The following is a 10767-nucleotide window of genomic DNA, read 5'->3' as shown; positions in this document are numbered from 1 at the left end:
GATAATTTGGGGGGTCGTCGTGCCGCAGGCTTGGGCCACAGGTTGAGCCTTGGGCATGGGTTGAATCGGGTTAGACTGGTTTTTGTTTTTGAAAATTTTTATTTTGTTTTATTTCTTTGCTAAGTAAAACTAAAATATTTAACTTTCCTTTGGAACTATTTGAAAAAATAAAAAATCTAACAAAGAAATAAAAAAAAATATTAAACCAAATTAGAAGTCAAAGAAACAAAAACTCAAAGTGAATAACAAATTGGAAGAAAAATAAGAGTTTTATTTCATTTAAATTTGAATGATACAAAGCATACATAGTTGGATGAATGAAAATGCAAATTGGAAAATGGAATAAATTAATAAATATAAAAAATACAATATATTTACAAATTGAAAATAAAAAATTACGTTATTAAAAATATCAAATAAATTAAATAGAGTTAAAAAAATTTGCAATAATTTGAAAAAAATGCTATACAACTATTGAGTATACAAAAAGTATTGAGTTCAACATTTTCTCTTATTGTTCTTGATTTTGACCATCTACTTCAAGTGAAACATCAAGTGTAGTATCATGCCCTCCTTTGTCTTGTAATCTATCTTTCAACATCCAACAAATCTTTAAAGTAGATGCACATCTCTAGATGTTCATCTTTTATACAGTTTCTCTTATTGTCCAACACCCTAGTACTTGCACTAAGACAAGACTCTATAGAACTGTAGAAAAATTTGCTTGTTGTTCACTAGGCTAAAATATCAAAATTATTTGTTCCCTTTGAGGTGAATGAAGAATCACCTAAAGTAGAAAAAATTGTTTGTAAATAAAAATTAAGTTCAGTAAATGAACTTATTGTCGAGGTAGTGGATTTCTGTCTCTTATTAAATAAAAAAAGTTTTTCTCTTCCACTATTGAACACAAGTTTAGAAGTGGAAGATGTAGTTGTACAATTTGTATAATTTTTATTATTCCCTGATACTTCATATTCACATAAACTATACATTTCAAATAATAAACTATTAATTTCTTCTTTTTTATTTCCAATTTCAATATTCATATTTTCACAATATGTTTAAATTAAAATATCTAAACCATCTTTCCTAATCCTAGGATCTATTATTGTAGCGAAGCAATAAAGAAGAGAAATGTTCTACCGATATTTTTAAATTTATTTTCTATTATATCAACAATACTTTTAAATTGTAGATTCTTTCTATATTTTACAAAACAATCACTAATCATCATTAATTGATAAGCTAAATTACAACTAGTTGGATAATAAATACCTGATAATTCATTGGTTACATCATAAAAATGTTTTAAAAAATCTTATACAAATTAACATTTCCCAATCCTCTTCTATGTTTAACATCTAACATAAAATGTTTATATTTTAAACCATAATTTTGACATAAATATTTAAATTCTTGTTTTCTTGCCCCAGAACTTTTAATATATATAATATAATTCATAATTTTAGAAATATGAGTAGAAATAATATATAAAGCATCTTAAATATATAAATTTAAGATGTGACATGCTCATCTGATATGAAATAACTTACCATTTAATCATGGTTTTAATTGAGATTTTAAAATCATTTATTACTGAATTATTATTACTAACATTATCAAAACTAATAGAAAATAATTTATTGTCAATTCCATAAGCATGTAAAGTATTTAAAATACTTGTAGCAATAGTTGGGCCAATATTTGACCATTCAAGCCTAGTAAAACTTAAAAATTCTTTTATTTAAAAGTCAATTTTCATCAATAAAATGACCAGTAACACAAATTTAACTTATGTAAAATTTGGAAGTCAAAATATCACAAGTAATTTAACTTATGTTTATATTTAAAAGTATCAAAATCCCCTGCCCAATTTGTGTTTTCGTTGTTTCTTTTCTTTTTTTTCTTCTTCTTATTCTTTTGGCAAATATATCTTTTTCCCTTCCCCTGAACCTCCTCTACTTAAATATTTTCTAAACCGGGCTAATCAACTTAGTGACTTTCTTTTTCTTTCCCTTAGTATTAGTACTAGGGGTGTAAGTTTCGTCAATATCAATAGCATCCATATAGGTGCTAATACTACCATGTTGTGACTGAATATTGTCAACATTGAACATGTCGGGGAATTGGTTTTGGGAGGAGCTGGCCATTTTTTTAATTCTAAAAAAAATAAAAATTAATTTAATCGCACTTACCTGGATTGATGGTTCTGAATCCCAACTTGATTTCAACGGTTAAAACCTTTCAACTCCAAGAGTACAAGCCTCCCAAATTGCTAACTTGAGATACTTGAGCTATTGAGCAAGCCTTCTTGTTGAAACTTCAATAAAGTTGAGAATTAGTGAATTGGTGAATGTATAAGAGATTGAGAGATTATGACTTGAGAGAGTATGAAAACTAGAGAAGGGATTAAGATAATTATTGAATTGGTGTGATGGGAATGATGGAAGATATGACTAGTTATAGGAATTGAAAATAATTTGCCCATAATACTCTAAAACTAGTCATTTTTTAGTTGTTGGGAGGGGTATTTTGGTTATTGTAAAGTTATTTATCATTTTACCCAAAATAAACCCCCAAATTAGCTGTTATATAACTGTTGGGGGGCATTTGTGTCATTCTTTCTCCCCCAAATTCAAAATACATAAATACCCCTATTAGTTGTTGCGGAGGGGGGGGGTATTTCCATAAAAGAAACCTCTAAAAAGCTAAAACTAGTCGTTAGAGACCCCAGGCCCAGCATGGCCTACTATTCCATTTGCTGTACCGGCTCATGGACCCGGAACCCTAGGCCCAGCACAGTCTAGACCATCGTGCCAACCTTGACACGACCTATGTGCCACCATGCCATGCTGGCACTAGGCCAGGGCCGACCTGGTCCGACCTGATTTACACCTCTAGGTGCACCCTTATATAGGTGCCTAGGAGTGTTGTTGTGCTCCTCAATCGTAGGACACCTGTTAGGAGTGCAATTTGGGCGGGCTTAGGTTGTCATTTTGTCAAAATTTGAATAGGCCCGACCCTATGCAACGTAAAATCCCAAAATCTGGTACTCGACTTACTCCCCTAACACCCGTTAGCTTTTGAGGTGACCACCATCCAATCTATTGTGAGATATGGGCAACATGACGAATCCAACTTGACACATCAAAGGCAGTGCGAGGAGGTTGGGAGCAATTCCACCAACCTTGATGTTAGGGGAGTAAGTCGAGTACCCGAGGATTCCATGTCACTACTCTTTGGACCAAATTCTTAATTTCTTTTGGATAAATCGAGGATTTTTTTTCTTAATTTTCTAAATTTAACATATCCTAAGTTTGTAATTTTCTCATTTTTTTTTTCTAATGGATTTATTTTATTTTTATTTTATTTTATTTTATTTTATTTTTTGCATAGATGATATCAAATCACCTAAGTTGTTTCCTTTCTTCTAAATTGTTGAGTGACCATAAATCTAATATCAATTATATGGACGATTCAACATATGTTTCTTTTCTTCTAAATTGATCAATTGAATAATTTGAGAACATTACATTTTGAAACTTAAAATGTAAATTGTTAATTGTTAGTTGGTTAGTTATTATTTTGTTTAACACTTAAAAGCTAAAATTATTATTTATAAACTTTTATTTTATGGATTTTTGTACTTTTTATGATCTTATCTTGATATATATTATATGCTATTTTTATCGTTTATTTAATTAATTTTTGAAATCTATGATTTGAAAAAACTCAACGATTTGAACCATTATGCCTCAACTACACCTTCAACCTTTTTTAAACATTATTTTTTATTAAAACTTGGTTTCCCCTTCCCTCAACATAAATCATCATTTATTTCACAGCTGAAAGTCTATATGTAATAATCAATCAACTCAACTAATATGCCTTACCTAGCCAATTGCATATGGCTCATGTTTCTATATTCCACTTTAAATATTTTTACATATCAGATATATGTAATACTAAGTCAGCTCTACCGATTTATTTAGATGTTAGTACACCTAAGAAAAGCAGAAGTCTGACCTTGATTTTTTTTTTTTTTATTTAAGCTTCTGGTGACGTTTTACACTTTTTCTTCTCAACAGTTAAGGTGATAATTGATAGGCCACATGTTTACAGATTTGGACTAATTTTGATGAATTCTTTTTAGCTTTCAACATAAGTATGGGGTGCATATGGAATGCAGTAGAACTGTAGTTACATGGGTTAATTAGGTTGCAATTTTTAGTTGGGAGGCTCAAGTCTGCACATAACAAGCCTAATTACATGACAGAATCAAAACCTAAAATTCTACCTTTTTTTATGTAGCTTTTCCCTAACGTTTTCCTTCAAAATTTGATGACATCAAACAAATAGCTTTGCTTTTTAGAAGACAAAAAAGCTGCTCTGAAAGCATTAAACAGACGGGCCCAAACAGTCTTGGCTCCATGTAATAGCTTGGTGCATTAATAAACAAGACACTGTTGTTCTAACAGAGACAACTCGAGGTACGCAGATCTTCGCAAGTTGCACACAAAACCAGTGCATGCGCTCGAGTATTGTAACCGATGAAGATGACGATACCATACAAAACCAGTTTAGATTAGCCAGAAACCATGGGCAGGAATAAAACAAAAGTGCAAAAACCTCCTCCTTCCACACAGGTTTTTTATGTTTGTTGACAAGACTAGGCAATGAAGTTTTTCCGACATGAACCCAGAAAAGGGGTCCCTCTACACACAGAGGAGCCAGAGGATACGAACTTTTCTTGATAAGCAAACAAATGATTTAGAAGTTGTTGAGATATTAATAGAAGACTTTGCTTTTGAGCTTATCACATGAGGTTATGAGCTGTCCTAATAGAATTAAGTTGATGAAATATTATATAAACTTAATTATCTGAGTCAAAGTAGATAAGTAACTTAGAGATTCGATCCATCCAGCAACTGGACTGAAACTGAAAGGAGCGCCCGTCCATCCAGAGATTCAATAACATTTTTTATCATCGGAAAGTAAAACTAGCTAGTACTGATTTTCATCAAGTCTTTAGTAAAAAGGAGAGCTTTCAAAATAAAATATTTCTACATGCACCAAATAAAAATTTTCTACAGACGTGAACACACTCTTAGAGAATAGGGACACTTATATAGTTTAAGCTTTTGCGGATATCTTTAGGCTGTGTTTGGTTGCAGTGTATTAGTACAAATGTATAAGAATACAAATGAAAAAAAATGTAAATTTTGATTAATTTTGTTTTGGATTTTACTTATTAATTTTATTGTAATCGAACAAAGTAAGCTAAAATTTAAAACAAAAATAAATGAAAACTTATACCCAAATAATTTGCACTACCATAATTTTGCATAGTGCAAATGAAACCAAACACAGACTAATATTCATCTTTTGTCCCTCTATTATAATCTATTAAATTTGAGCATTAGGTTGAATGAATGGTTTCATGATATGCACAAAAATCAAAGGTGCCAGTCCAGAATGCTTTCAAAGTAAGCCTCATTCGCAGATCAAAACATATTATTTGAATCACGAAAATATGTCAGAAGATGCCGAAATGATTTCAGGGTTCATGGATAAGGCACAAGGCAAAGAGTGTAAAACAAAGTTAACATTTCTGAGAACCAAAATGAATTGATCATCCACATTATTAAATATTTTTTTCATTAATTTGTAGCTTCCCATACATGATAAAAACAAACAGCTAGCCAAGATAAAATTCTGTGAAGGTCGCTTTTATCTGTAGATCGATAAAGATATATGATTCAAAGATTCTTGGTAAGGAGAAATGGAGAAATGGAGAATTACCCTACAATGGACCAGTTTATTGGTCGGAAGAAATTAAGAAAAAGACCAATTTACTTGATCCTGACTTCCGATCCTTACAACATGCATGTTAGTGTGCCGAATCAGAAATAAGTTAAATGAACTAACGGCGAACACCGTCGTGATGGATTTGATGGTGATCATGGGTGGTGGACGCCTGGACGGAGGAGGGGAAGAGCTGCCTGGTGGCCGGGCGGCCGGGCCTTTAATACGAATACTTTTGTCCTATGAACCGCATACAGCGTTTGTATAATGTGTTTGTAGACCCCATCGCTAAGCTGGTGCCTGGTGCTCGGAAGGGGACGTATCGAGAGTTGTGTAAATGACAGGGTCGATGGAAATGCATCCACATGCAACTTTCACTCGGTCCCTTTCACAGATGTAAAAAATTTATCTCTTTTGATACTTCTCAAAGACCAATATTAATATCCTCATGGGCTATATCGGCTATGCACAAAATCATCAACTTCTAAATAAATCTGTTTTCTCTGAAATCGCTTAAGCATGGTTAAATTGAGAAAGGCTGTGGGAGATAAGAAAGCAAGAATGTTAAGCTTCAGGTTTATCATGGAGAAGCTACAAAGGAGTCTCTGGTTAGCCTCAAGGTTAGCTTTCGACAACGACGATGAGACAGGCGAGGTTGCTGATGTTCCTGAAGATGTCAAGGAAGGACACTTCGTGGTGTTTGCCATCGACGAAGGGAATCTGACGAGGTTCATTGTTGAATTGGGATATCTGAATCACCCCGAGTTCTTGAAGCTGTTAGAGCAGGCAGAGGAGGAATTTGGGTTTGAACAGAAAGGTGCCCTAGCAGTTCCTTGTCATCCAGATGATCTTCGGCGAATCCTGGGAAGAAAAAGGACGGAGGGGAATGACGGCATGGATTGGATTTCCTGTAATAAGGCCACTATGATTGAAAGTTGCTACGGATAAACATAATATGTATTGCACAGAATTCTTTTTTGTTCCCTTTCTTCTAGCTAATTAATCTAATATAATCTAAATTATGCATGGCTTATGTTCCTTACTTCAGTTGGGATTTGGCTTTCTTTTACCCTAGCTTTTCCCTTTGATTTCCTTCACAAGTGTAACATTTTTAATAAAATTAATTAGAAACATTTGAGTTCAATCATGGTGTAAGTAGTGCAACCCCAGCTAGACGACTGCAGCCCCAATAGAAACAGGTGATCATGACTTGTTTGCACCATCTCCAAATATGAAGTTTAAATTTTCCTAGACAAATGGTACACCAGAAAATTAAAGATTCTTTTAAAATATGGGAGAGCAAGCTAAGATGGGCGATCATGAAGACAAGGTACAATGGCTTATTATACTCTCATCAGTCTCATGGTGTAGCCAGAGTGAATTCGAAAGAAATGCCTCTCTCTCTCTCTCTCTCTCACACACACACATACACTGATACACACAATGGATATTTTCTAGTGTTTCCCAGCACAAAAGATGAAAAAGATAAAACATACACAAATTCCAAGTTACATAAATACATTTTGTTGTACTTGTACCAGTGCCAGAAAATACACTCTAAGCCATTAAATGTTGGAACATTTTCGTGTTTTTTTTTTTTTTTTTTTTTTTTTTTTTTTTTTTGCAGAGAAGGGAGAAGAAACAGAAAAAACAAAGCACCCAGCGGGGGAAGGTTAGTCCCCATGCATCACTGAGACAAATATAAAGAAAATTACAAAGAGGAAGAGGGTTTCACTGTGAATCTCAGAAGAGTTTCCCAAGTTGGCCAACCAGTCAGCTGCAAAGTTGGCTTCTCTGTAGACTTGGTGATCCACTTCTTGTGTTTTGCCTTTTTTTTTGTTAATGTTGTAATATTGAATCCATGTTGAGGCTCAATATTTGATCTATGCTGCAAAATTTACGATTCAAGGTGCATCTCCTAGCTCTAGTTCTGCAGAACAAGTTTTTTTTTGCCATAGAATTATTGCTCAAGAACTTGGAGTTTTGTCACACATGAACAAGATGTGCATATTTATTTGAAAATGGGTCTAGTGGAGAGAGAGAGAGAGATTTCTCTCCTATAGTCAGAAAAATAGATGGTAACATTGACACAGCCCCCATGGTTAATTATAGCAGTATATAGGTTGAGGATGAGGCCTCTTGCAATCTACCATGGTGATGTTGGACAGTTGTGAAAAGCTAAATATTTGAAGAATTCTCAATGAGGATCAATCTATTCTGGATTGGTGATGTTGGACAGTACAAGTACCATTTTGCAAGAAATTCGCTTGGAGATTTCTCACTGAGGATCAATCTATTTGGGTTCAGTTGTGAAAAACTAAATATTTGAAGAATTCATGTTTGTTTCCTTCAAAGGTAAGTACCGATGCTTCTTTTATTTGGAAATCGGTCAGTTTCAAAGATTTTGCTTAATAAGTTTCATGTTGAAGTGGGTGATAAAGCAAAATGATCATTCTCGTGGCATTTGCATGTTCCTTGAATCAATTATTTCAACTAAAATCAAAAGATTAGGCTGCATTTGGTATTCCTTATTTTAAGGACTTATCTCCTTTGTAGTTAAAAATTCAGTGTTCATAAGGTCACTTTAACTGCAGAAAGGAGATTAGTCCTTAAAATAAGGAATGCCAAATGCAGCCTTAATGAGAGATAATGGGGCAATGGGGTGGAATTAAGTTAAATGAATATTTTCATCCGGCAATTATTGAACATATTAAAAATACTGATATATTGGATGCAGATTTTAATCCTCAGTGGATTTGGACTTCTCATAGATCAGGGAGATTTTCGGTTAATTAAAGCTGCTTATAATAATGGTCTTCCCTCTAATTCTACTTTAACTGATCTCTCTAAGAAAAAGGTAATTAAATGGATTTGGAATCTGAATCTTGTCCCACGTTAAACATTTTTCTTTGGAGATTGTTCAATGGTTACATCATGGTTAAAGATAAAATGTGGAATCAGGAACAGTATGATTTGGTGCAGTGTGACATTTGTTATAATTCAGAAAAAAACGTTTGGAACATGTCTTCTGTTCTTGCAATTTGGCTAGAGCAGTTTGGTTTGGTCTCCCAGTAGGGATTCGATTTGCTAATTTTTTATCTGGGCATTTTGTCATCTATCTTTTTGAGCTTTTGATAGATTTGAATAATAAAGGTCAAGCTTTGGAATTCTTAAAATGGTTGATTGTGGGGTCTTACTTTATATGGTATGTGAGAAATAGGAAGGTGTTTGATAATCAATAAGTCTCAGCTCAGTGTTTTATTCAGAAGATTTGTTTTACTATTGGTCACTGTTTATTCTGTCATTCATTCATAAAGAATCTCTCATAGGGTTACAGAGAATAATATTCCTTCTTGGGCCTCTTATTACATTTTCTGTGATGGTGTCTCCATTTGTTTTACTCTTAGCTCTTATGGGATGTCTGTTTTGCTAACACTGCTCAATTTGATGGGGCTACTGCAGGTACTTTCTCATCTTTTTGTTCTGTAGAAGAAGATGAGCTGATGGCAATCTTCAAAGCTCTATCCTAGGCTAAACACAATGGAGAAATGTTGTTATCTTTTTGGATGCTTTGTCTGCTATTTGGCTTTTAAGATTAAAAGTCAAGGAGTTTCTTGGAATCTCTGGTAAAGTTGGGTGTCTTGTTATAGTCAAGGAGTTTGCCACATGTTAAATCTTCTAGTTCACATTAGAATCTATATCCTACCTTATATATTGGGGGTTTTTCCAATTGATGATATTAGCTGTTCAAGGTTTTATTTTGGATATAAAACTTTTCCATTGACAACAAAATAAAGAAATAGAACTTGCCACTGGAAAGGAATTACTGTGAATATGTGGTAATTAAGCTTGGTGTTCTGAACCAAATATAGACTGAAAAGAGCAGAAACACACGCCACTTTAATTTCCAACTTATTTCCATGTGGAAGGTTCCTGGGAATATAATAGCTGAAAGAGTGGAGATTTACCTCAACAAATCCACTAGAAAATTAGACCCCATAAGTATTATATATATATATTATTTGGATTGTTCAAAGGCTCAATCCAAAACCAGGGCACGAATATCCCTCTTTTGTATATAGGTGCATTGTACGTCAAGGCTTTCTTGAAAGGTTTGCCAAATATATACACGAATCGAATTGGATGAAATTGAATGCAACCCATGGAATGGAACCCTGAAACATTCAACTTAATTAAGCGATATAAAAAACCATGAGCATAGTTTCCAAAATTTGTATGTTTGTATAATAAACTGATAGTTTATTAACCATGAGCATAGTTTTCAACAGAAACTCCATCTACTGACAAGGATAGACCATTCCAACATGTGTATGTGATGGGAATGAGCTATCTCTTATCCATGTTCACGTCTAGATGAAGAACACAAGACAATGTGGCCAGAGAATGATATCATCATTTGATGATCACAATCTACTACTGGGTGGGTGTAACTGGAAACCTGGCTAAATGATAATGTCACACCAGACACCACTTTTGAAGCAAGATTTTGATTCGGGTGAAGTGCATGCTGTGTGTACTGTGTGTTTTGTAGACGCCCCACCTCCCAGAAACAAACACTCAGAGAATTGACGTATCATGAGAATACGTTAAAGACTGAGAAGGTGCTCCACATGCAATGACCACCCTTTAGTCCCCTGGGAATTAAACAGCTCAAAGATATTGCCCTTTCTTCACTATTTTTCCAATAATGAAATCTCAGCTCTTTAATCTTAATCTGATATACCAACAAATTAAAACATGAATTAGAGAGTTCTGAAATCACTTGCGGTTAAAAAGGTGAAGAGTTAGACTTGGAGAGATGAAAATGATGCTTAGACCTTTTCGTTTGTTGAATGTTGAGCTGAAGGCGCCTGAAGAAACAGTACCAAACTAGCTCATCATCTGTCATGGAAAAGAGCAGCAGTGAGTGAGCTAGCTAGCTAGCTGAGCTGATGTATAAGG

The 10767-nt window shown here is 33.9% G+C and overlaps 1 protein-coding gene and 1 long non-coding RNA gene across 2 annotated transcripts; both read left to right on the top strand.

The window, feature by feature from the left end:
- Positions 1-6324: 6324 nt before the first annotated feature.
- On the top strand, positions 6325-6753 carry LOC148869048 (protein SMALL AUXIN UP-REGULATED RNA 12-like). The gene has a single exon (XM_088969895.1). The coding sequence runs from the start codon at positions 6325-6327 to the stop codon at positions 6751-6753; it is 429 nt and encodes a 142-aa protein (XP_088826021.1).
- A 785-nt stretch (positions 6754-7538) lies between these two features.
- LOC148869047 (uncharacterized) lies at positions 7539-9652 on the top strand. Its single transcript, XR_016106549.1, has 2 exons — positions 7539-8160; positions 9268-9652. It is a non-coding gene; the product is annotated as an uncharacterized LOC148869047 (long non-coding RNA).
- The last annotated feature ends 1115 nt before the right edge of the window (positions 9653-10767 follow it).

Source organism: Nelumbo lutea, chromosome 2 (genome assembly GCF_056320005.1).
Source record: "Nelumbo lutea isolate HS-2025 chromosome 2, American lotus-T2T, whole genome shotgun sequence".
Classification (NCBI taxonomy): Eukaryota; Viridiplantae; Streptophyta; class Magnoliopsida; order Proteales; family Nelumbonaceae; genus Nelumbo; species Nelumbo lutea.
This window is presented reverse-complemented; position numbering and strand designations above follow the sequence as displayed.

Excerpts from the sequence above, each read along its gene's own strand:
- LOC148869048 (XM_088969895.1), top strand. The coding sequence starts at position 6,325 with ATGGTTAAATTGAGAAAGGCTGTGGGAGATAAGAAAGCAAGAATGTTA.